This window comes from Phalacrocorax aristotelis, chromosome 10, assembly GCF_949628215.1.
Source record: "Phalacrocorax aristotelis chromosome 10, bGulAri2.1, whole genome shotgun sequence".
NCBI classification, from domain to species: Eukaryota; Metazoa; Chordata; class Aves; order Suliformes; family Phalacrocoracidae; genus Phalacrocorax; species Phalacrocorax aristotelis.
This window is the reverse complement of record NC_134285.1, coordinates 3,741,176-3,767,173: the sequence shown is the minus strand read 5'-3', so window position 1 is coordinate 3,767,173 and position 25,998 is coordinate 3,741,176. Positions and strand designations below refer to the sequence as shown.

At 49.3% G+C, this 25,998-nt stretch overlaps 2 protein-coding genes and 1 long non-coding RNA gene across 7 annotated transcripts; 2 read left to right on the top strand and 1 right to left on the bottom strand.

Annotated features, from left to right (window-relative positions):
* Nucleotides 1-1,267: 1,267 nt before the first annotated feature.
* Nucleotides 1,268-13,471, bottom strand: COPS3 (COP9 signalosome subunit 3). 5 transcript variants are annotated; one of them, XM_075104770.1, is made up of 12 exons: nucleotides 13,231-13,465; nucleotides 10,555-10,684; nucleotides 8,766-8,878; nucleotides 8,606-8,655; nucleotides 7,653-7,745; nucleotides 6,749-6,928; nucleotides 5,354-5,494; nucleotides 4,015-4,188; nucleotides 3,035-3,121; nucleotides 2,580-2,693; nucleotides 1,877-1,957; nucleotides 1,268-1,620 (listed from the first exon to the last, which is right to left on the bottom strand). In XM_075104770.1, the coding sequence occupies exons 1-12, from the start codon at nucleotides 13,283-13,285 to the stop codon at nucleotides 1,567-1,569; spliced, it is 1,272 nt and encodes a 423-aa protein (XP_074960871.1). In that variant the 5' UTR covers nucleotides 13,286-13,465; the 3' UTR covers nucleotides 1,268-1,566. The 5 variants fall into 5 exon arrangements, with proteins under 5 accessions (XP_074960871.1, XP_074960873.1, XP_074960874.1 ...); XM_075104772.1 differs by having other exon boundaries at nucleotides 8,766-8,823; nucleotides 13,231-13,425; XM_075104773.1 differs by having other exon boundaries at nucleotides 7,653-7,813; nucleotides 13,231-13,318.
* Nucleotides 13,472-13,607: 136 nt separating this feature from the next.
* Nucleotides 13,608-14,439, top strand: LOC142062434 (uncharacterized). The gene is made up of 2 exons (XR_012662448.1): nucleotides 13,608-13,735; nucleotides 14,006-14,439. It is a non-coding gene; the product is annotated as an uncharacterized LOC142062434 (long non-coding RNA).
* Nucleotides 14,440-15,110: 671 nt separating this feature from the next.
* On the top strand, nucleotides 15,111-23,251 carry NT5M (5',3'-nucleotidase, mitochondrial). Its single transcript, XM_075104775.1, has 5 exons — nucleotides 15,111-15,771; nucleotides 19,124-19,224; nucleotides 19,711-19,771; nucleotides 20,189-20,303; nucleotides 20,511-23,251. Exons 1-5 carry the CDS (start codon nucleotides 15,508-15,510, stop codon nucleotides 20,666-20,668), a joined length of 699 nt encoding a protein of 232 aa, XP_074960876.1. The 5' UTR covers nucleotides 15,111-15,507; the 3' UTR covers nucleotides 20,669-23,251.
* The last annotated feature ends 2,747 nt before the right edge of the window (nucleotides 23,252-25,998 follow it).

Below are 25,998 nucleotides of genomic sequence, written 5' to 3'. Positions count from 1 at the left end.
GTGAGCTACTAACATGAGGGACCTACGCCATGTTCAATACTAAACTGCTATTTTATACTTTTAAAAATGTCATTCACCACCTCGACAACAACCTGGGGACATCTCTCTTCTACTAGAAAGCATACTGCTGCCACAGAGGCTCTGCTAGAATTAAGACACCAATGCTTAAGTGAAAACCCCAACAGTTCTGTATCAGCACTGGAAGCACAAACAGAGTATTTTCAACCACAGGTGACCTCAATACATACAAACTTGACACAGCAAGAGCCAGAAATGCTGAGCTCTCACCTAGGCTCCTGACAAAAAGCTGGCAGGTTAGCGGTAGCAAGCAGCTCCTAGTCAGGCATTTAAGTAGGAAGCACTGGCTGCTGAGCTTCTCACATTCTGACTTGATGACAGGTTTATTTATGCCCGACAGTGGGAGATTTGCACTGACATGAAGTGTTTCAAAGATGTTTTAACACCAAGAATCTTCAGATACACAAGAGCTACAGAAAATTAGACAGCCCGTTGATTTAAGGGGTAAAGCACTTAAAGAATCGAATGACCAAGTTTTTATGTTTAGTGAATGAAAAACCAGATAGCATTCCAGCATGTTACCTCCAAATAAAATCCTGCATTTTGAGAGCTATATAGAATTCTGTGTTCCAGGTAGAATTATTTTCTCTGGCAACAAAGATCTATAACATGGCCTTCACTTATTTCCACCACAGAAAAGTATTAGCCTGTTGAATACCTTCATGCCAATTGTATAGGAACAAAAAATTTCTTTTGGTGTGAACAACTCTGTATCTAGAATCCTCCAGTATGCCAAGATCTTTCAAATATCCTTTTGTTGAGGTCTAACAAGTTTGATCTAAGAGCAAATGTTGTTAGGAGATGCTTTGTACCAGAAACTTAAAGTCATAAATAGCTGCCATGTATGGACTCCCTATAGCGACTTCTGCTTTTCCGCAAAACTGCCTTCCAAGGACTCGCTACTCTGCTCATCCTTTTGGGAAGAGCACAGTTCTTACTTCATTCAATAGACAGCAGCCAGCTACACTGCGCATATGCAAATTATAATGTAGGGAATTTACTTAAGCTCCACCCCTCTCCCCCCAACATACATATGATAAATCTGCACTTTGAGCCAACTTTAAATACAGAATAATGAACCAGTAATTATCTTGTAAGTGAACCAACACTAGCTTGTATTCTTCCCTGAATAACACTTTTTTTTTTTTTTGCAGAAGAGGAAAAAAAAAGACTGCTACAGAAACACAGCAACATTCAAACCCTTTAAAACAAAAGGTAGATTATTTAATGCATTAACGATGTTAATCTGAAGATAAATAAATCCACAACAGACTTAAGTTTCTTTTGAGATTTCCTTTTTCTTTGCAGAGAATATTTCTGATATTATACAGTACTGAGAGGGTGTTCATTTTTTTTTTTCTTAATGTCCAGGTGAAAAGCAAAGCTCAGTTCTCTCTGCTCTCTTCGTGGAACTCCTCAATGCCCTATTCCAGGCGTGATTCTTTCATAAGCTTTTACTTGAAAGCGGAGTGGTGAGCAACATGAATTTCAGGAATAACTGGATGGTTTGGTCCCTGAGTCATCTTCTTGAGAGCCCATACTCTGGAAGGGAGAGAGTTATTTCTTTTCAAAAACAGGTCTGAAGGTTTACCTTTGAGACAGACAGTTCTTTGAAGTTAACAGGTAGGAAAATAAAGCGCATATGAAGTAACATGCACTTCCTGTTTGTTTTAAAGCATGGTGTTTATGTACATTATTAACACATAATTATTAACACTGTAAATACCGACATTCAGTGCAACACATGCTCACTGCCCTGAATCCCTTACATACTCTGACAAGACACTACATCAGTTACCTTCTGCACAAACTGAGGGTTCACAGTGATCTCTTGATCCATGGCTTTCAGTCGTTCATCAAGCTCTATACATTTCAGCATCTTAAAAATACATATTAAGTTGATTACTGTGTCCAGCTTGTGAATGATCTTCAAGATACTTCAGGACTGTGCTATGTAAAAGCAGTAACTTCTGCCATCACAAAAGCTCCGTGTCAAAATGTTCTCATCCTTCATCTCCCAAACAAAAGTGTCAGACCTTTTTTTTTTTTTTTAATTCCCTTACTTTTATCTGTGTCTTCCTAACAATCCTTTTTAAGGCCACTGACAGACAGTCCTGTGTGGGTCAATCACCTCAACCTACTGTCATGTTATCGACAGCCAGCGGAAGCGATCCTTGAAGTCAAACTCTAAACCCAACCTTTCTAATCCAGTCACTTCAAGGAACTTCACATGGCCAACATTAAGCAGTCAGCCTACTGAAACATCTCAAGCTGTACAGGAGATACAACAGGGAACGCACTGACAGTAAATGACTGTCAATCTAAAACCTTTAAATACTGGTACTGTGGAACAGTTGAATAACGATTGCTCAGTCTCATTAATGAGCCCTCAAGCCCTACATCTAAGTTACCTACACTGGCTTCTCCCAGCAGCTCTCTGACTACAGACTAGGGCTCTTCAGTAGGAATTCCAAAAGCAGTTAGTATCTTAAAAGATTTACCTCCTGATCAATGTTATGAAGCATAGCTGGATTGTTATATTTTTCAGGATTATCATGGAAACAGACCATACCATCCTTCTGATTAATACTTGCAAAGATTTCACCATCTTCTATCTGAAAGATAAGAGGGTTTAATGTAAGGTATCACTAAGAGCAGGATTTCACATAACTACAACATACAGACTCCTTGTGGAATCATCTTTAACTTGTTTGGTTTTTGTTTCCTAACAGCTTCCTGAAGACAAATGATGCATGCCTTATCTTAGGCAGAGAATATCCTTTAAGGTTTTTTTGAGAACAGTCTAATCACCACAGCAGACTGACAGTATTTCCTTCACCCTGAAAAAGAACCATTCATCAGCCATTCAGAACACGCGCTGCCAATCCAAACACTTAGAGTCTTAAATTGGATCAGTTTTTAAATTAGGATAGTTTAGCCAAGTAACAAGTCTTACCATGTGGAGGACATATTTTTCTGCTTCTTGGGGCCCCGACAACTGCACTCGACTTGCCATGTCTTGTAACGACAGTGTTAAAAATGTCTGAAATTGAGAAAGTATTAAACGGTTAAAACTAGACATTAAGAACTTTCCCATATCAATCCTTCATGGCCTATACAATCTTATTTTGAAGATGGATGGGAAGAAACAAGCAGATCACATAGTTATGACTTATAAAAGCACCATGAGTGGAGTCGGTTCTTCCTCCAAAGATACCAGTTTGTTATACCACATGTGTGTGCAGGCCAGACTAATGAAGTCATTACTCCATTTCTGTAATTCCTTTTTACCCCAGACACAGTCCTGACCACAGCGAACCTCTTCCCTCACCTTTCTACATGAGTAAGGTGACTGCCCATCCCTTGAATTTCCTTCAAGAGATGCACATATTGTGTTACTTCTGAGGTTAGTTCTACTGCGACAGACATCATTTGAGCTTGCAAAGACAAGACCTTTCCCTGATCATCTTTAATCAGATTAATCCATCTGATCTCTCAGCTGAAGGAGCACGTCACTCCACTGCTGCTGGCTTTCCTTTTACTTCAGACACTTCCAAAACCTGTCCCACTCACTCTTCTCTAATGAAGTAGCCTCTAAAGTTCAGGTTTCCTGTTTTTCAAATAGAGACAAAGGTCATCTGGTAGCAGTGCTCACAACTTTATTTGATTATGCATGAAAATCTCATGGGCAAACCCCTCTGACGGACAGGCATATCAAACCACCTTCTAAATAAGGCATAAGAAGCCAACTGAACGGGTTTTCCATATAGAGCATTTTAATCTCATTTGTTTCAGACACACAAATCTCAGTTTTAGGCATTTCTCTGTGACGTTACTACATTATCACTTTGCTGCAAACTGAATATGTTTCAGAGATACACTCCTCGAGAAAAGCTAAACACAATTTCTCAGCAAAACAAAACCCCTACATCTTACCTTGGTTAGCCTCTGAATATTCTTTTTGTAGAGAGATGACAAGCATTGCTTAACCAACCCCATATTGTTATCCCTTGTGAACGTTTCACTGTGTTTGTTCACCAGATTTCGAAGCTCCGAGGGTTTATTGGTTGAATAAACTTGCGCTAATTCATGGTAAGCATTGCTAAGGGGCTGCAATTAGAAAAAGCGAGAACCCTTCTTAAAGAACACAGTGTTCAACCAGCCTCACAAAATCTATTCACTACTTCAACATTAGAAGCCATGCGGGCATAAAAGTACATTTAAGTAGCTCAAGCACCTCTCATAAAAATTACGTGATGCCCATACGTGGCTTTCCAGCAATGACAGACCCTCACACACAAAATCTGTATTACTGCACTATAAGATTTAGTAAACATCATTCAAGGACCTCTGTATGACAGTTCTAGTTATGGCAGTGCAAGAAAAAGTGCATCAGCTGACCAGCACGCGAAGTAAGCTGAATTCAAGGGAAGTAGCTATTGACAAGTGACTGCCCACTGATGTATTTTGTTCTACCCTCTAAGATACCATCATCCCTGACCACAGTGCATCACAGCATGGACAGCAGAGAATCGTGGGTTAAGACTAGTTCACCTAAATTACTTCAAAATGGCAATTGTTTGAGCTTGCTTATTAGTAGCTGAAGTTTGATGATGATTTTTTGGAGCTCTCTAAAATTTTGGTCACAAATCAACAAACTCAGTATTAAATAACAACTAACTAACTTTTAAAGGTGTGTTATTTACCTAGGATCAGAGCTCTCTGGCTAGCAGTTTTGTCTTCCACCCTACACCTCCTGATCAGAATGCATACAGACTACACACTTGCAGCTTTTTCAGAAGCTTTTACTCTTTATAAAGCTGAAGTTTTGGAATAAACTATTTAGCATTTCATTCTTCAACTAGATGAAGTTACAGGTTGAATGCTTTTACAGGGACACTGCATACTGAAAGCCAAGTGAATTCTGAGTCTTGTTTGAGTTCTAGCCTAAAATGCTGTCAAGGGATGTGCAGTATCAGTGAAAAGAATATTGGTAAGTAGTATTCAGCCCTAAAGGTTTTCCAAATTTAAGTTTAAAAACCTGTGCCACCGATATGAAGACTACAGTTTCTTTGTAATAGATGTAGAAGTTGCCAGAGAATCTTTAGCTGTTGTACCCTAGAAAGGTGGCAAGAGGTTGTACTCTGGGCACACTGTGCATTATTTCCCATGACCTGCAGTGTTAAACAGTACCAGCAAATGAGGGTAGGAAAAAAAAGTCATTTACAAATTCAGATTTGTTGTTCTATCATGTAGCTGGATTTGCAGGACTTACCTTAATGAATCTACCAACTATCTGGGAAGTGTATTTTGGTAGCTGCTGAACTTTGCCAAGTAGTATCAAAGAAACTAGAATATACTTTTTATATGATTCCAACATAATATGACTGACTGCCATGGCTGGAGTAGTTATTGCCTAAGCAAGAAAGAAAGAAATAGAATAGAAATTTAGTATATTTACTGGTAGGTCCTGGTAGCTACTGCATTAACAAAAATCTCAGTTTAAAGCCGCATGCAGAAAGGATACATGACATGTGAGGTTCACCTTTGAGCATTAAAGCTTAACTAACTTCTATTAAAATTAATTATCCAAAAATGTCCTAAAAAGTAAATTCTATACAAGCTACTCAAAACATATCATGTTACAGTGACGCCTACCTTAAAATAGCCCTGTTAAGATAAATTCAAAACTGCTTTCCTTGGTCTATATCTCAAGTTGTACTAGAGATCAGCTGTCCCTAATTGTTACAAGGAACGATTATACAGTCCCTGTAGAACCTGGATTTACACAGATCCTTAAAGAGGTTTTACAAAGCTATTACGTCATCAGATCTCATATTTAAGTATGCTGAAAGAGGTCTGCAGAACAGGGAAGAGGGATTTCAGTTTAATATGATACCGCCAGGTACTCAGAGCTGACCCTTGTTTACAGAAAAAGGCTGCACCCATTTATTTTGCACATTCGACAGCGTTTCCCTCTCATACACACACAAAGTTTTCCCAATTTTACAGTTTTCTTTCACAGAGAAAGTAAAAGCAGCAAATACTGTAATAGCCTTGAAGAAGTGTAACCCCCCCTCACAAAATCAACAAAGCCACTGAACTATTTTTCCTTTAAGAATACACATTTCTGAATATCAGCCTGTGAGCTGTTGCCATGCGAGCAGTAATAAGCAGGCATCTGAAAAATATTTATAGTGAGATAAATTTAACATCAACCTTTGAGTTGCATAGTTTTATGGTGCAATAGCTACTTGGCTGTAAGAGACCTTCTTAAAGGAAAATCCCTCTAAAGACAGTTTGCTTCTTACCTCACTTTATGCACTAAAGAGCACCATTCAGGCTGTACCTTTCTTAAGAGAGCCAATAGCAAACACTAACCCAAATCAGATTTTATGTGTTACTACGGTGAACACACGTGCGAAAGCAAGACCTATATGAATGATGGGTCTTGCTGAATGATGAACAGCAGTACAGATCTGTTAGTAGAATCATATCCCTAAGGTTAAGAACAAGAATAATTGGAGACTGCTTGTACTTTATGTTCATGGCTTTTACTGCTATCCTTGGGGGCAATTCAGAGACGATATATTCTCCCAGCGCTATTACACATGCTACTGTTGCCTTTCAATTGATCACACTTCAGACTTACTATATTATTTAAAGTTACCTGTTCATAAAAGTAGAGTGCTCTTTCAAAGTTCTTTAGCCCAGTGTATATCATCCCACCATAGTAGTAGTAACATAAAAAGTGCTTCGCATCATATGCCCCATTCTCTTTACAAATATCCATCATGTCCACATCTAGATACGGGAGGGCAGGTTTAAAGCATTTTGCTAACAAACAGAGCTACAAGAAAATAAATTGAGTTTTCATAAATTAGCCATTTCCATTCAAATTTTCATGAGGAAGAAATTGAAACTAAATTCATCTAGTACTATTTAATGAATCTCATTCCTCCAAGAGTGAAAAAACTGCGCACATCGGTAGTGCTGTAACACTGATCATTCGCTGTGCCATGATATTTGGAAAACCCTTACCAAAGATTCTGAATTGTTACAAATTACCTGAATCCTAAAGAAATTAGACTCTGACAAAGCTGCTTGAAACTCCAGGCCTTCCAGACTACCGTGTTGGCAGTGCTAAATATTGCGCTAAACATTCCCGTCCAACCCTAAACCCCGGGAGCCAAGAATGAGACAGAAGTGCAAATCCAGGCCAAAGACACCGGGACAAACGTGTCTTCTGTCAAACTTGAGCAAGCAGTTTCTGGATATTACACTTACACTGCCTGAGACAAGCTGTGTGTGACTTTCAGCCCAGAGAGAAGGGAAGTCAAAGGACTTTCAGAAACCACCCACAAAACCAAGGATCTGGGGCCATGCACTGAACATCTACAATTAATGGAAGGGGATTTTATTTCAGTGCTTTTATATTATTTATTACTAGAAAAAAACCCCACCAACAGTTAAAAGCCATTTTTACATTGAAATTTGTGAACAGCATTTCCTCAGCAGGTTACAGGTATTTTATAAGCTTTTACTCTGATAAAAAGCCCTTATGCTCCCCTTACCTGGCAGAGATCTGCGTGTATTGAGGTCAGCTGGTTTGTGTTCATCTGCATCTTGTCTATGGCTTGTCTGAGAATGCTAATTCCTCGCAGGGGCTGTCAGAAATTACATCTCTTTCAGATAATTTCTCATAGATGGCAGCACATTGGATCTTATGTTGACACTTACAAATGAAAAATAACACTAATTGACAGGTTCCATTAAGTAATAGTTAACTTGAGGTTCCCTTTTTGTAGGACACTGCAGTCTCTCAGAAAATAAAATTAACCTCGGCTATACAAGTTCTCCTGACAAACTAAAGTCATCATTTCAGCTCCACAAAGCCAACCTCATCAGGAATACAGTCATCTGTATCAACAACAAAACCTTTTGACTCCTTGACACCATCTAAACTCCCACCAAATAACAAAGGCAAGGGTCTTGCTTTACTCCACTTAGACCAGACTAATCTCGACTTCTATTTCAGGCTAGAGTTCACTGAAACGGCCTGAAAAAGTCAGTATCTTAGCAACAAAAACATTGGTCAAATATTTCTTAATCAAGTTTCCTTTACATTTAAAGATATTTCATTAAGCACATTATATAACTCTGGTGAGAATAACACTGAAGCTAGTATCTCTGACTCACCAGTGCTAATAATTTTTGCAGCTCTCTCCTACTCACGCACACATTGTCTGAAGAACGTTCTTGGTACTACAGATTTCCTAGTTCGTGTGTGAGAACACATCTCTAGGTGACTCTCCCAAAGAAAAAAAATTATCTTCTTTACATTTTCCTTCAAATCTTGGTTTAGGTTCATTACCTCTCAGCAAACTTGACAAGTAAGGCACCACGCAAAAATACTTAATATGAAGTTAGTGGCAAATCTTTATGAAGTGAGTAAGAGACTGGTAACATCCCCTTGAAGAGCATGGATATGTAGGTAGTTTATTTCTACTAGATGATACTTGCTCACCTGTTTTCTCTCCACAAGGGCATTTGTTAACTGGTGGCACAGGCCAGCAACTAAATACGGTAAAAAGAAAAACACAACAAATAAAAAACCCAACACAATGAAAAAATCATTAATATAAAACTATCAAAAAATATAAAGTCTGAAAGTAAGCTTAACTTACAAGTGTCTGTTGCATATCTAATGTGTTCCCCATTACAAGTGCTGATGAAAAGCTGCACCTGTGAGAATAATGTTTCGAAATCAGGGATGCTGGGCATAGAAAACTTCACAAACCTAAAATAAAAACAACAAAAAAGGTTTAACACTTGACATTTGGAGATTAATAAATAAAGCTTCATCTTTGTCGCTAAGTCTCTGCAGAACCACGTAGATGCTTGCAAACAAATCCAAAGTGTTTACAACAGATGGCATACAATTTCCCCAGGAGCTGCACAACACTTGAAAACACGCTTTCCTTGTACACCCCCATTCTCTATCTAGTGCAAACTACTATGTAGAACAAAATATGGTGAACAAAGATCATTTTATCTGGTACAACAGTTACAGTCACAACAGAAATACTGGCTAACGATGAGGAATCATAGCACTTGGCCACACACCTTCTCTGGACAATTTTGCCTATCCTACAGCCATCTCCTGCTTGCATGTGCTCAAGATTTCTCAGCCATTAGATTACGAGATGTTTATCTCTTGTTAGGGGCTGTTTCTCTTCACTTCAGTTTCTCTCTGCCTCCGGTGGTTCCTTAGCACCCTATCCGCTGTAGCCTTGCACATTGCTGCTTCTGTAAGATGCACTGTGATTATGCTCATCTGAGGGCAATGAGAACTCCAGCTATGCATCCCACAAATGCCAGGAAAAATTCTGTTTAATGCTGCTGGAAGGTACCCAACCCTGCCTGGGCTTCCGATGCTACACGCTGCAGTACGCAGCTCAAACCCACCCAGATCATGAACTGTCCTTCCCCACAAGGCCTAGGACTGCCCGGGTTACGTGCTGCCATCCCTGCCCTGTCTCTTCAGAGACTTGTTCTACCAGTACAGGAGTTTACCATGCCACAGTTTCAGCCAGGAGAACTTTACTATATTCTCCACTGATACAGTCTCTTCAAATAATACATTTTACATATTATTCCTTATAAACAGTTATCTTCCTTCCTCCACTTGTTAATAACTGTTTCCTCATGTACCCCGTGGTACGATTCGTCTGCTAACGCAGTACCGATGCCCTGTTTTTTGTAAATTCTGTAACACATTTTTAGTGAATTGTAATATTAAACGCATGATCTCTGTGTATTACAGTCATTTCATTTCATAAGTCTACTAGAAAAACTCCTAGAATCCTGGTCTTTCCTTTAAAAGGGAACCTGTAGTCACTTCACTTGCAGTTAGGTACAGCTAGAAACAACAGTTTGAGCTTCAGGGCCAAATATCCTTACCTTACCTCAGCATCACCAAGGCAATTCAAGGATTATCTTAAACTACAGAGAGCAGAAAGAGCCTCAGTGCGGTCTAGAGACAAATACCCAAGAACTATGGTAAGAACCCACGCTTCACTACAAAAACAAAAAAGTGTGTTGCTTCATGCTGACAGTTCAGCACACTAATGCCCCGCCAATCGAGTTTTAAAAGCTGGTTGTATACCTTTTGGCTGAACACGTATTGAAAAATACCTATGAAGGCATAAACAAGAGAAATTGATACAGCCTTAAGGAGAACAGACACCCAGTGTTACCATTTACAAGCTCCAGAATTTTTTTCTTTTGAAAATACAAATTTGCCTTGGTATTTTTTATTAATAAAATGTGCATCACCAAAGGAAACTACGCACCATTCTCAGAAATGGAGACTGAAAACATTTATGTCCAGAAGAAAAACATTTGGTTGACAGTACAGCATGTTGCCTGAAGTTTTAATACTAAGATATTTAAATAAAAGAAAGCAGCACTTACAAGACAGCAAGAACGCCTAACGAGTGTTCCTGCACATCCAGGGCACCAAGCACTGTATCCAGATGGGAAAGGTTTTTTGCGAGCAGTTCTCCGCTTTTATTGATCAGTTCACAAAGCTGGGTCATTTGCCCTGAAATACAAAACATCGTTGCCAAATTCTAATGAGAGAGCACTCATGCATTCCCATACTTCATTACACCTTGCTGCCCTATACAATCAGAGGAAAAAGCATCACACAGAATTTACTTTTCTGGACTGCGACAAGCATTGATTTTCAACAAGCAAGGTACCCACAGTATGGTTTGGTTGAGATTCTTTAGTTTTTAAAGTGTGACAGCTAAGCTTCTGGCCTTTGGGACTGGAAAGGAAATCCTCAGAACACAAACACAACATGACAAGCAGCAGCAGCTCACCTCATCAGAGAGGAGGCTTCAGGGTCACATATCAACACCAAGCCTCCAGAACTTTGATCAGTGCACAGTGATGCAAAATTTTGCCTTGTGTGGATACATTTGTCTACATTCATGTCTCCTAGGTGTTACAAAGGGGAATCAAACCAAAACAGTACCAAAAATAGTTTCCTCCACTTTCTAAAAAAAATCCCAATACCAGCACTTGTTCCTTGCTGTTTCTTAAGTGCCTGATCTGCTTTTCAGGTCGGCTCATAAGCATTTTTTGAGCTAGACATGAAAATTACAATTAAGTATCAACAATAATAGGGCTAATAAATCTGTTCTTAAATTTACTTCGTGTAATTAGAACTACAATGTTGGTCTACTCATTGTGAGCTATGAGCACAGCGTGAAAGGCAACTATCTTGAATTACAAAGGTACAGTAAGCCCAAAAAGCCTTACAAAGAAGGCAGACTGATTATCACTAACTGCTTTCAGAGTCTTCCCCCACAATTATTTTAATTAAAACTACGCATTCCTGAAGCAGAGCATTGTTTCAATGTTTAATCCTTGCAGGTTAGAGAGAAAAACCAGAGGTTCTCTCACCCTTACAAAAATCTTCATAAAATGAGGAATAGTGGCTCCATTCATAGAGATTAACACTATTCTCAACTCTCTGGCCTTTTCCTTTGAAACAGAAAACCTGGGAAGTGCTAGCAATGAAGGGTTAGCTTCAAAGTAATGCAGGGATCAAAAGTCCCAAATGTGGAACCAGAGCCCAGGAACCCCAGAAACCCATCCCTAAGACAGCACTCTCCATATGGAATTAAAACTCCAGGCATAAGCATGGAAAGGAACAGGGCCTGTAAAATGCTTTGAGGTTTAATTCAAACATCGAAAACCTTAGTTCTGGTATCCTCCCTAGTACAGAAGTCCACCCATTCCACAGCTATCATCGAGCAGTCCCCTAAAAAACAAAGCAAAAAAAAAAACCCCAAAACGACCCTCTACCCAAACACCCACGGAACAACTCACACGGTGTAAATGGAAATACCCCACCAGGCCCCGCTAAATGTCCGTTTATGTCACCTCCCATGCAGCCGAATGCTGATAACCAGAAACCAACATCACCACCACGCGTACACAGGCTTCTCCCATGCGCTCTCTAACCTCCTGTCTGGTGTCTGGATTTACTTTCTCACAAAGAACGTCCATCTGGCTCATCCCTAATGGGAGAACTTCCATAAAGTCAACCAGTCTCCCCATGAACCTGTCGCATCCCCAAAACCTCGTAATGAAGAGTTCTCCAGCTAAACTACACACGTAAGAAGAATTATCTTTTATCTGCTTTATACCCACACCTTGCGTGGGTACAAGAGACAAGATAATTTGTCTCTTGTATCTGATAGCCCCAGTAAATATGCTCTGTATTTAAGTTAAACCAAAGTAAGAGAACGTTGGAGCTCCACCCAAAAGTAACTGCCAGAGATAAAGCCTGGGGCCATAGAGGAAAGCATCAATTCTTGATCAATTCCAGATCAGAAACACCGAGATCACATTTTGAGGGTGCATCAACACAGGCAGAAAGTTCAAGAACTAGGAAGCGCTGTGCCCACACACGGGAAAATGAGGAGTCTGGCAACAAAACTAAGGAATTCTAACTATGATTATTAAAACACTTTCAGAACACTTGGTTATGGCAACTCCGACGTGCAGTCTCAGGCCTCCTGTCACACGGTGAGGCACGACTCTTCTGGCTGTGTCCTACTGCGTCCCCAGGAGCTTCAACGCTTCTGAAATGTATTTTAAAACACACCCCCCAACCTGCACGCCCGCCAGTCAGGCGGGGCTATGCGCTCCCAGTTCAAGTCCCGCCGCACCCCCCTGATTTTCAAGACTCAGATGTTGGTACAACCGCCGGAGCCGGCTCCACTCCGCTCAACCGGTACCTCCGGCTACCGAAAACCGGCACCTCGCCACTGCCCCGGGAGGGGAAGCGAGAAGCGGTGCAGGGGCACGGCCGGCCCCTCACGGCCTGTCAAACCACCGGCGGCGGGATCCCCGGGACCCCTGCGGGTCCCCCTCCGCGGTTACCGCCCGCCAAGGGCGAAGGAGGAGCAGCAGCACCGGGCCCGCGCCTGAGGGAGAGCCGTGAGAGGATCCAAACCCCGACTCGCCGCCCCCCCGGGGCTCCCCCGGCTACTGCCCCCCCCCAGGCCCCGCTGTCTCCCCGCCGCCGCCCGGGCTCCCAGGCGTTTCTCGCCCCGCCCCCGCCGCGGTCACCTTGGGCCGAGAGTTGCCGGACGCTGTTGACGAACTGCTCCAGGGCCGACGCCATCTTGGCGGCTGGCGGCGCGGCCGCGCGCGCTGCGGGCGGGGCGGGGCGGGGCGGGGCGGGGCGGGGCGGAGCGGAGCGGGAGGAGCCACCGCTACAGGCGCCGCGGCCGCCGCCGCCAGCCAATCAGTCGCCGCTGCGGGGGCCGCGCCACGGCCCGCCGCCGCGCGTCACTTCCGCCTCTTCGCCACCTCTCGCGAGAACAGAGGTCGCTATGGCAACCGCCGCCTTTCCCCCCCGGCCCGGAAGTACCGGCCCCGCGTCAGGCGCGAGGGAGGCCTTCCCAGCGCGAGAAGCCGTGACTCAGCAGAGCTGGGGAGGGAGGGGCCGGTGGCGTCATGATGGCGTCACCTCTCCGCCCCCTTGTCGCGGCGTGAGGGGCCTAGCGCGACACGGGGCCCTGGGTGAAGGCCCGCACCGCGGGGCGGCGGGAGGCGACGGCCCGCTCGTGTGGTGAGGGAGCGGCTGCGCCGTGCGAGGGGATTTAATTCCTTTCATCCCCTTTGGTGGGGACGGTGCGGTGGCCGAATGTGGTGGCTTGTCATCTGGCCCTGTGCGACGTTCGCCCTAACGTCAGGGAGCAGGGTTTGCATTCCCAGTCAGGTTAACTGGAGGGAGCAGGGTTTGCATTCCCAGTCAGGTTAACTGGAGGGAGCAGGGTTTGCATTCCCAGTCAAGTTAACTGGGTTTATATGAACGGAAGCATGTTTTCCATCCCTACAGGAGCCGCGGCGGCAAAGTAACGCGGCCTTTGTGCTGCTGCAGGCAGGACGTTTGTCAGTCCTTTGCTACACCACCAAGAAGAAAACCTTTTGGCCTGTCACAGAGATGTGTATATATTCTCTCACTGCTTAGTCAGAAATTTCAAGTTGTGTTGAAATCCCCTGCCTTGCAAGAAGCAACACGCCTCCGGCGCCTGCGGAAGCGGAATTCAGGCTTGAATCTTCACATGTTTTCCCTCCCAACGTCACTGTTACCGTTTACTGCCACGTACAGCCTGGCTGCCGGTTCTGCTCCTCCCTTCATTCTGGCTGCGACCTTCCCCAAATCACCCGATCTCTACAGCTCGTTTGCCCTTTCTGTGAAACAAGGACAATATATTCCACTGGAAAACATTCTGGAAGTAAAAAATGAAATATTTTGGAACCGCTAAGGCATACCATTGCTGTCTACCAAAATCTTTTCTTTCCCAGCTCAGCAGTTGCCTAATCCTGTTAGTCACACTCAGAGGCCTCCCCCTTCTTCAGCAGCTTTAATCCCCTGAGTGTTGTTTGACCAGAGCGATCTTTGGTCCCGTGTCAGAACATACAGACCTTCACAGTGTGCTGTCAGCACTTCTTTTGGGTCCGGGGATCATTTTTTAAGGTTTCCCATCACCCGTGGGGACAGAGCTGTGTCCCATCGAGCGAGATCCTGGGCATGAGTGTGGCCCCCTCCCCCCGAATTGGTAGAAATGGGTATATTTGATGTCAAGGCTTAGCTGTAAAAATCACCACGTTAAGGTGTGCCCCCAAAGCCCTGCCTACCTGCTGCAAATCCCCACCTGCTGCAGGCAGGGACGGGCAGGGGGCTGAGGGGGGCCTCGGCAGGGAGTGGGGAGGGAGCAGGCGAGGGGAGGGGACGCGGCGGCGGCGTGGGGTGCCCCCCGAGGCTGAGTTAGGGAAACCGAGGCAGGGGTTCGGTCCCCGCCGGTCTCGGCACCCCGGAGAGCCCCCGCTCCGGGGTACGGGGTGGGGGAGCGGGGTTAGGGCAGGCTTAAAGCGGGCGGGAGGCGCGGTGGAACCGCTCCGTCTTAGGCTGTTTGTGCCGCTTTAAGGCGCTCCCGCCGCTCCGGGCTCAGCCAAGCAGCGGGAAGAGGAACTGGGCTTTGCACTGCCGGGTCGGGGCGAGAGCACTGCCGAGCTCCGGGCGGCCCCGGGCCCCCTCCGCCGCCGCCGCCTGCTCCCCGCTTGCTGCAAGGGAGGGATGGGGCGGGAAGGAGGAGGAGGGGACGCTGGGAGCGAGGACGGGCCTTCGCATCCCCCCCGCACCCCCGCTGCAGCCCCTCTGCTCCCCGTTGCATCCCCCTTGCATCTCCCCCCCCGCGCCTTGCTTCTGCTGCAAGGGAACGTGCTTGCCAGGGCTGCCTGCTTGCAGGGTGCGTGCTTGAAATAAAGCCCCCCCGTCCCCTGCCCGGAGATCCCCCTCATCCCATCCCCTGCCCTGAGCCCCCCGCCTTCTCCACCATGATTTTGCTGAGCAGCTTCTTGCACCTGCGGCCTCGGCGCTGCGGCCCCTTTGCAGGGCTGGGCAGGGGGGCCGGCCCTGCAGCGGGGTCCCGCAGGGCTCTGCGGGTCCTGGTGGACATGGACGGGGTGCTGGCCGACTTCGAGGGAGGCTTCCTCAAGAAATTCAGGGCCAGGTACCCCGACAAGCCCTACATTGCCCTGGAGGACCGGAGGGGCTTCTGGGTGTCGGAGCAATACGGGCGCCTGGGACCTGAGCTGAGTGTGAGTCTCTGCATCCCCCGGCTCTGCGCGTGGCTCCCGTTCGCTCTGCGCCCTGCAGCTGGAGCTCCGGCCCCGCGGGACCCACTGGCCCCCAGGTCGTGGGTGCAGCGCTGGGGAGGGCTGCGGGTGCTGGCCGGAGCTCCCACTGAAACAGAGGTACAGGTCTGCATGTAGGAGGGCTTCCAGCCCTGCGTCCTCCCCCAGAAATCCAGTGGTTTTCATGCACATCTATCTTTTCCCTGCATGCATGGATGGAGGTAAAGGCAAGGAAAAGAGATATTTGAATATCTGATTGCTTTAAAATACCCCAAATTGCACAAATGTTTTTTTCTAGCTCTGATTTGGCCAAGCTCCGTGGATCGATCCTGTTCCTAGATCGATTATTTAGTTCCCCAACAGCAATGTGAGGGGTGGGATGCAGCAGAGAAGTTGAAAGCAAACGGTGCAATTGACGCTTCATGTGAGGGCTGACTTAAACCAATCCCAAGCTCTCCCATGCCTAACAATTATTGTATTCATTTTCATAATTAAAGCCTAAAAGCAGAAGCTCTCTTTATGTTGTACTTTATCATTTGATGAGTGCTGCAGAAAGTCAGTTTCAGCCTCTACAAGTTCCCATCTTGCTGGGATGTCTGTGGTCACATCTGCTGATTGCTGTTGCACTAGTTGAAAGGTGTTACAGAAAATAAAGGTACTCTTGTCATTAGTGGTATGATGGCTACAAGGAAGGGAGCGTGAATAAGGTCCGGGGCTCTCCCACTGGCAAAGTCCTAAAGAGCTTGATGAGCTGAAGGAATAATGTGTCCACTCTAGCTGGGATGAATGAAAGGGAAAGGGAGGAAAAAGTGTGGCAGGGGTAATGCATGATAACTCATTTTTCTTGACCTTAACTACTTTGGATGTATTAGATGAAGTGAGCTCACCTTGTGCCTGCTGTCATCACATAAAACCACCAAAACCTTGGGCTGAACAAGTAGCAAAACTTCCCCAGACAGACCTCAGGGCAGCCCTGATTCCACCATGGTTTCAGACCAGGGATAAAGAGAACAGGATCTGCTCTATGTCTGCTGGCACATGGGCGGTTCCAGTCCCCTCTCGTCAGAGAGTACCATCGATGAGACCAGAAAATAGGTGCAAGAGAGTCCAACGAGCTGAAGGTCCCAGCTCTGAAAGGGAGAGCAGTGGCTCAGCAACACACCACCCGCACAGACCTGGAAGGATGGGGAGCCCTGGATGGGCAGGGAAATTGCTTATGGGGAGAAGATAAGAAGGAAATGCAGGGTCTGTGCTGCCTGGCATGTGGTGGGATTCTCAGCCTGGGGGACTTGTCCATCTGCTGGGCAGCGTGCTGGCTGCGGTGCCGCAGGGAGTTACTCTGGCTCTGGGAGCCGAGTGGGTCTTTTCTTCAAGAGGAGCTTAGTTCTTCCCCCATTGAGCTTGATTGCAAAATGCTTTTTGATATAAGTGGAAGCAGAATAGCTACGGAAGTCCTTGCTGAAAGAAAACACTTCAGTGGGGTTTGAAGTGCTTTGCTGCATCAGGCTGCGTTTCTCAGATGTCTCTTGTGGAACTACAGTCAGTATCTTAAAAATAAAACATCACAGCTCACCGGTTTAAAGCAGAGCAACCAGAGTTTGAATGTTTGCCTGGCCCTGTGGCAAACTGCTAGGGTAGCTGCTCTCGTCCTGGTGCCAGGAGGCATTTCTGCTGGCTCTCTTGCACCGACTTAGTGTGTTTCATTTTGAACACGTATGGAGAAGGCTTTTCTTCCCTCCTCTGAACCACCGATATTTTCTGCTGCTCAGGCAAAAGGGAAGAGTGCAACAGCTGATCTGAGTAGTCTCTCCTTTTAAGTTGGGTGTCTGGTGTCCTCATGCTATCTGGGATTTTTTGAGAAATACAGGGTTTAATTCTGGCACGTCACGCTAAATGCTCAGTGCCTGAATATGTTATGGGTTCATGCATTCATCTTCCTGAGAGCGGGCAAGGTGCGCAGCCAGCGTCTCAGCACAGGCGGCCAGCAGGATGAAGCAGAATATGACTCCCTGAGCGAGTCCTGTGTTCACTCTGGGGCGTTGCTGCCCTGAGCCTGGAGTTCCCAGCAAAGTCCCAGTTGCTCACCGTTGCCTGCTTCCTTCCCCCAGTACAGGTGTAGTAAAGGCAAAATATGGTCATTACCCAGTAGATTCCACCTCATCAGGCAGGAGGGAGCTGCAAGTCTAGCTGGCGTGTCCAACCAGCCTGTTGCTATGAGCTGAAAGAACCAGCGTATAGGGATCGCTGAGGCTGCTTTGCCCTACCCTGATGCTCTGCTGGCTCCTCCATACTGTGCAATACAAGGCCAGGATGGGCTTAAAGTTCCTCTAGTCCCTACTCCCCTTCCTCAAATACAGAAACAGAGGTGCTCAAAATCAAGATCAATCTTTCAGGGCAGGATTGATCTCCCAGCCGCAGCCTCAGCGGCTCAGCTGCATCGTAACACTGGGACAGGGCTGCTTCCTCTGCCCGCAGCCGCGGTGCAGCACTCCGAGGCTCTCCTCCCTAAGGACCCAGTGTCTGTGCAGAATAATTGCTTTGCTTGGCGGCTGACAAGCCGTTACCTGTTTGAGGGAGTGCAGGGGATGCTGTTTCTTAGAGCTGTGCTGGACCCATCGCAGGCAGCCCCTGGACTCTGCCCTCATCCAAAGGTTTTGCTCCCTGTGGTCTCGCTCTGCTCTGCCGGTGTGCCGTACCAGTGCACGCCGGCTGCTGACCTGGATGTTCAGTGTTTCAGACCCTTGCCTGGAGATGCTCTATTTGCCTTGTAGGCCTTGCCCAGGCATCCCTGAGGAAGAGCATCTGCATTCATCCTGACATGTAGTCCATCCTATAGTACACTTTCTCCTATGAGAGCAGCCCGGCTGCTATTTTAAGTGATCTGATTGAGACATATAGGCCAGACAGCATCTGTGGCTGAACAGCGTCACATTACAGCAGAGCTACCAGGCCACGTCAGCCAGATCCATGTGGAAGTGGCCCTCCAGATGCAGCCCTGGGTTTGGTTCAGCTCTGGACAGTCTCTTATGTTTTGCCTTGAAGGAACGTGCTGCTCCCTCTGTGTCTGAGGCTGCACAGGCAAAACCAAGCCTGGTCCAGAGCATCTCCAATCTAAATTGTATGGGACAGGTGCAGGTTGGCAGGTGGGGAAGAGAGGGACCCACAGAGGCCAGATGGGTTAGCAGGAGGGGACCGGAGCCAGGGCTCCCACCTTTCTTACTGTCACCATCCTCTGTTCTAGCAAAGGGAAGATGCACAAGCAAGAAGCAGCATAGCAAGAAGCCCTGTGCAGTAACTGCTCTCTCTCCCCTCACAGGAGAAAGCCGCCAGTATCTGGGAGTCCAAGAACTTCTTCATCGAGCTGGACCCGCTCCCTGGGGCTGTGGAAGCTGTGAAGCAAATGGCAAATTTGGCAGAGTGAGTAGGAACCTGCCTGTGGTATTGGGGAATGGACAGGGGAGCAGCACTGGCTTTTCAGGCTCATCCTCCCTTTGGCAGAAGCACTGCATGCAACATCAGCATTAAAAATGCTTACAAGCCTGCCAGGCATGGGAAGAAAGAGGGGGCTTTGACTGCTGGCGCAGTCATCAAGAAAATCAGCCACGTGCAGGCCCTTCTTCAGCTCTCTGTTCCCAGCAAGGGTGGTGAAAAGGGGAGCGTTCGTATGTCGTGGGTGTGGGTACACATCCCGGAGGTGGGATCCTGCGATATGGGGGATGAACGTCTTAAATCACCCCAGTTTGATCTGCATGTTGCTGGGGTCTCTGCTTTGGGTGCCTGCCTGCTTAGGCACTGAGTAGGGTCTTGCAGAGTCAGACGGGTGCACCTCAAGGGGGAGCAGGGTCTGACCGGTGTGTTTGGCCACGGACTGACACTCTGCCCCTGTTCCTCTCCTCATGGCAGCACCGATGTGTTCATCTGCACAAGCCCGATCAAGAACTACCGCTACTGCCCTTACGAGAAGGTGAGCAGGTCCAAATCCCAGCTCCCCTTCTCATACTATGCCGCCCGGTGAAAGCCAGCTGACGCCCGCATGCCTCCAGCTGTAAAACAGCAGCGATATTTCCCTCCTCCACCAGTTTCGTTCCTGAGCATCTTTGCAGAGCAACAGCTCTGCTGTTGGCTGAACTCTGCCATTTGCGTGCACTGAGGCGCTTGGTCTTAATATTTCATCTCGATGACAAAAGCTGCTTGGCTTTAAAAGAACTTGTGCTCTAGCAGCATCCGAATCCTTCCCACTAATGAACTCATTAAGCGAGATGTCCTCCCTGCGTGGAGGCCAGGGCTCGTGCTGGGCTCTGCTGCCGCTCTGCCGAGCAGCCCCTGCCCCATCCGTCAGCCCTCCCGTGCCCGTGCTCACCGCTCGCCCCTCGCCTTCCAGTACGCCTGGGTGGAGAAGCACTTCGGCCCCGAGTTTCTCGAGCAGATCGTTTTGACGCGAGATAAGACGGTGGTTTCTGCTGACCTGCTTATAGACGACAGACCTGATATAACAGGTAAGGGAGGTGCAGGGTGGCAGGAGTGACCAGAGGCAGCCCCAAGGGGCAGACGGCATCGGGAGGTGATGCACGCTGGTTCCTGCCTGGCTGATGGGGCTCTCGTTAGGGGTTTGTGTCCACAGGCTCCTTCTGTTGGAGTAAGGTCACCCTCGGTGGCTCATGGAGGAGTTGTCCAGAGAGCCGACCTCTCTCCTTGCTTTTCAGGGGCTGAGCTGAACCCCAGCTGGGAGCACGTGCTCTTTACAGCCTGCCACAACAAGCACCTGCAGCTGAAGCCCCCCAGCCGCAGGCTGCAGTCCTGGACTGATGACTGGAAGGCCATTCTGGACAGCAAACGCCTGCCGCCCAGCCGGGCCACCTAAACCCTGGCCTCCTTGCAGCCACCCGGGGCTGTGGCCACCCGCTTGTGTCCCTGCGGAGTCCTGCTGAAGGCTGAAACCACAGATGGACAGACAGACACATGCTGTCCCTGCTGCGGAGAGGAAGAGGAGTGGGACCTGAAGTGCCACGCAGACCCAGGGACTGGACCCCAGCCCATCTGTGCCACTAGGGGCTGGCAGCAGGACTGGCCTTGTGGGCCTGGCGGCCCGGTTGGGGGACACTTTGGGGGCCTCTCTGCTGCGTCTGCGCCCCCCGCGAGGCCAGCCTGGTGCTTCTGGCAGACGAGGTCACCCTCAGCGTGTCACTGCCCTTGTCCGGTGCACTGCGTGGCGCACACCAGCTCCCCATCCTCCTCTCTGTGTTGCAGTTGGGGATCACACAGGTGGTTCGTTGCGCCCTCGCAGGGCTTCATACCAGGGGGCTGCCTCGGGGGACGTTTCCCTCCCGGCCAGCACCTGGTCCAGGGAGAAGAGCGGCTGGAAGGGCAGAGGATGCTGGCGGACACTGCTCAGGCTCCATGCACCGGCTCAGCAGTGCTGTTCCTTGCAGCTGATACAGCAGGATGACTACGTGATTCCCTGCAGGAAGAGGACCTGCAGCAGGACACAGGGACAGTACCACTGCTCCCCTGGATCTGGCCATGGGGAGGGAGCCCTGAGGCACTGTCATACCTGAGATGTAGCTGTCCTCCAGCTGATGGGAGGGATCCCTGCTACTCTCATCCCTGAGGAGCTGCCACAGCTTCAGAGCTGGGTCTTTAGAGCTGATGTGGGATGAAGAGAGGGGCTCTTCTCTCACCTGCTCATTGCTCGTGGGCTGCTCACCCAGGGCATCGCTGGGGCAGCAGGCGGGCAGCAGGCAGGCAGCAGCAGTGCCAGCACCAGCCCTTCCTGGGAGCCAGGCAGCTCTGCAGGAGCTCATGGCTCACCCTGCCAGCCAGTGATCAGACAGTAGCTCCTTGGATTTCAAAGCCAGGGAGGTCCACACATGGAGGCTGCGTGATCTAAGTGCCCCATCTCCCTTCTCCTGGTAGTGCCTGGCATCAGCCTGCCAGGAAAGCTTTGGGTGTGCATCCACTGGGTACCCTGCTTACACGCAGAAGGTCCTGGGTGCTGCATCCCACGTGGGTCAGGTGCTAGGACAGTCGATGCCACAGAGCATCCTGAAATCTGCAGTGTGGAGCCACCTGTGAAGGAGCCGCTGGGTGGGAAAGGGGTGCTGGTGGAGGAGCTACGGCATCACTGAGAAGTGGGTAAAGCAGAGGCACCATGGGTTTTCAAAGGGTAGGTTGAGGGTTGCGTTGGTGGAGGATCGGAGGATTGTCATGGCCACATCCATGGATGGTGCTTTCAGTCCTCACATACCACAAGGGAAGAAGTTGGGGGGATGATGTTGTCAAAGGCTGGGGAGCTCTTCAGAGGTGCCCGCGAGGCTTTATCATGAGGTTAGTTTGTTCTGCAGCTGCCTGCGGCTCTGCTGCTGTCCTGGCTCTGGATGTCTGGGGACAGAGTGTGCTGACAGCCCTGCTCACCTTGTGCTGGGACCCCTGCGGCGAGGTGTTCAGCTGCCTGGCCAGTGCAAAGGGCCTGCAGCGTACGAGGCTGTCTGTGCCAGCCACTGCTGCCAGATGACTGTGCCGGCGCTGCTGAGCTCTGCAAGTGGCCAGTGCTGCTGGGCAGCTGCAGCTGGGCACCAAAAGGAGCATTTGGACGGAGGGGCACCTCCAAGAGGGATGCTTTTTGCATAGATGTGCCCACGGCCTCTTCCTCCACTGCTCAGCTCATTCCCACACCAGCTCATCCTTGAACTGCAGCGATCTGGCCGGCACCGGCAGCAGCACCAGAAAGCAGACACCGCAGCTCCTCCTCCACCCGGCCCCGGAGAAGAGCCATCCCAGCTGCTAGGGAGAGCTGGGCATCCCTTCCCTGCCTACTGCGGGAGTCGGTGCTGGGCTGCCCCGGGCGAAGCCCCGGGGACACTCTGGGTGCGTCAGGGCCAGCGTGTGCATGCGTCACTCCTGACACCCTGGAGGCCACCCCGGAGGCCACGCAGCCTCCGCTACCTCCTGCCCCCACGCCGTCCGGGATCCCACTGCAAGCTCCTGCTTTCCTGGCCAGACGACTTGCTGGCTGCAGGAGTAAAATTCCCCACTGGGACACACAGCCCCACGGGCAGGGGCAGTTGCCAGGGTTTGGCTGGGGTTAGCCACCCCGTGCTGTTCGCTCACACCTTTGGCTTGTCTTTCCACTCTCCTATGGGCCCCCGTCAGCAAAAAACTATGTGAGCTTAAAGCTACATAGCCAACGAATAACCTATTTCAGCAGCGGCAGCCAGCCCCCCACTGTGTCTGGGGCCTGGAGGGGCTACTGAAGTTGGTGCTTTCAAACCTGTGCCTTCCCTGGCTGCTGCAGGGCCAGGGACAAAGCCTGCATCGTCTTGGGTCTTTCTGAAAGCTGCCATGTCTCTGGGATGGGGCGAGTGCGTAAAGCTGGCGTGGTTGGCCCGTGGTGGTGGGAGTTACATACCAAAAGGGTCTTTTCCTTATATTTTTTTTTCTGTTTAAACCACTGTGTGCTTCTCTGGGTGGTGGGTTTGGTTTGGGGGGGTGGGTTTGGGAGGGGTGTTTGCAATGTGCAGCCACCTGAGATGCAGACCCTGGCCAAGAGCTGCCTTAGCTGGGGGTTTGCAGGCAGGGAGCTGGGACAGCGGGTGGGCACTGTGGGCAGCCACTACGGCTGCTGAGCATCACGTACCCCTTGGCCCTGCTGGCTACTGGTCCCTTTGTGTAGCTGGGGTGCCTTCACGGGGTCCGAGATGTTTTTTTCCCGGCAGCATGATTTAAACATGAGTTGCCCAAGCTCTTAGGAGCCTTCTAGCTGCCCATCCTTGAGCCAAAATGAGCTGACACTTTGCTAGAGCAGCTGCCCAAACCAACCATCTTCTCCCAAGGCTGGGGTGGACCCGAGGGACAGGGGTCTCTGGGAGCCAGCGGGTCTTTCCCCCTTGGTGGGATGCGTGATGCCGGAGAGACTGCGTGGCTTCACGCCAAATATACTTGAAAGCAGAGCTGTTGTTTCTTATGCATGAGGCTCTGACTCGACGCACAGAAATCCCGAGCAGGTAGCTGGCCTCTTTGCTCCTGCCGAGCTCGGAGCTGGGAGGTGGCTCTCCACCTCCTGACAGATCGGCCCTTTCAACATTCACGCCCGTCTGTGGCCAGCTAAGATGCACAGAGCTTTTATTTTTAAACGCACATCTATAAAACTGAGGCCGATGAGGAGCACTGCAATAAACACTGGGTTTTATTGACATCCAGCTTACTAGAAACCGAGTCTGGGTTTTGCAGTTTCCCACCTGTGGCTCTGCCCTCTCTGTGGGGACGGGGAGGGGTTCACCTGTGGGCTTGGGCAAGTCCCTGTGTCCAAAAAGCTGAAACCAGCCCCCAGCAGTGCCATTACCCTGAGGTCAGAAATAGGGGTGGGTTTAGGTTGCGATCAGGTTCATAAAGATCTTCTATAATAAATAAAGCCATAAAGTGTGTCTCCCGTTGGGCCACAGGGCAGAAGCAATAAAAGCGGATGGAGCTGTCATGGGCTGGCTCTCCCCGGGATTTCGTACCTTGCCCATCGCTGCGGGCTGATCCACATCCACGCATGTGGGCTGCAACGTGTCCACAGGCTTCGCCGGGCTGCCACGGGGCCGTGCCACGAGTGACTCCTGTGCTTAACCAGCACTTGCATGCTGTAAGCGATGCCGTAGCCCTGCCAGGCAAGGTGGCGAGGGAGGACTGCAGGACCATCCCACCAGGGCTGGGAAAAAAATCCCCATTTCTGGATCGGGCTCCAGGGAGGGATGCTCCAGCCAGGCAGTGGCCCATCCCAGGCTCTCCTTGCCTCGAGCACAGCAGCCAGGAACAGCACAGCATGGAGGAAATAAGCACCAATGCTGGGAGAAAGCGTGGAACTTGGGATTTTTTCCCCTGATATTTAGTGCAGCTCTAAAGACAGCTTGATTTTCCTCTTCCAGCTCAGAGTGCTGCATTAGGTAGTTGTAAGCACTCAGAGGTCAAATTAGCCTGTTCACTGGTGAGTCCAATCCTGCCACAGCTCAGCCCCTGCCTAGATGCTCCAGCAAGGGAAAACGTAGTCTGTGCCATAGCTCGTGCCTGAGATGTGTGTTCCTGGGCCTGAACTCTGCTCGGCTGCAGCTGGACAGTGCGAGGTCTGACTCTTCTCCCACTGACGAGGCAGGAGTGTCCCATGGGAGTCAGTGGCCTGCGTACCGTGAGACAGTGGGGAGGACAAGGCATTTGCACTGGGGCTGGGATGTGTGGTCTTCAGACTGGTTTGACTCCAGGACATGACACAGGGTGCCAGCAGGATTGCACCCTTAAGCTGGAAGAGCAGCAAGCACCTCTCTCTGCCCTTGCAGCTGCTTTTGGGGGCTGCTTGCAAGGCCTGGCAGCAAGCATTGGGCCCCAGCTGCATCTCTTTCCCCACCACCCTCACCCCACGCTGGAGGTCCCAGCTCCCCAGAGCAGAGGCTGTCCTTTCCCCAGCACAGGGACAGCGGCAGCAGGTTTGACACCAGCCCTGTCCCAAGCTGGGGCTGCCATGGCAGTGGCAGCAGGGAAAGGGCCATATGTTTCCCAGCAATGGATGAAGCAAGGTGGATGGTCTGCACCCTGCACAGGCTGGCAAGGGCTGGCAGAGCATCACAAATCGCCGGCATGGAGCTGACCTGTGGGTCTGCGGCTGCATCCACTCCTCCATGCTCTCCTGCATGGAAAAGCCTCAGGTTGCAGATATCATGTATCTTCCAGGTGACAGGCACACTTTCCAAGGCAGGTAGAGGTGGAGGGGAGGGGGAAGGAGATGGTGGTGACCTGGACATGGCCCTGAGCACAGGGGAGCACTCGGGGATGGTGCTGGAGGGAGCCTTCGCAGCCTTCCCACAGCCAGCAGCTGCTGGGTGAAGGTGGCCCTGGCCAGAGCAGCACCTCCGACCGTGGAGGAAAGGATGTCAAAAGCAAAGGCGCCGTCTCTAATATCTAGGCACTGCCTCAGCCGAGCGCTGAGTTTGGGCATTGCCCAAACTCACCAGAAAAGTTCCAGGAGGTTTGGGTGCCCTCCTGGCAGCTGTCACAGCCACTATGAAAAACCCCTCAGCCACCCGGAGCAGGGTGGGGGTGCGAGCACCCAAGCGCCTTAGGGAATTCACCCCGAGAGCTGCCACTTCACCCCGGTCCAAGCTGGACCAAGCTTGCAGGACCTGGCAGGGTGGGAGCAAGCGATGCTTGTGCCTGGATCCC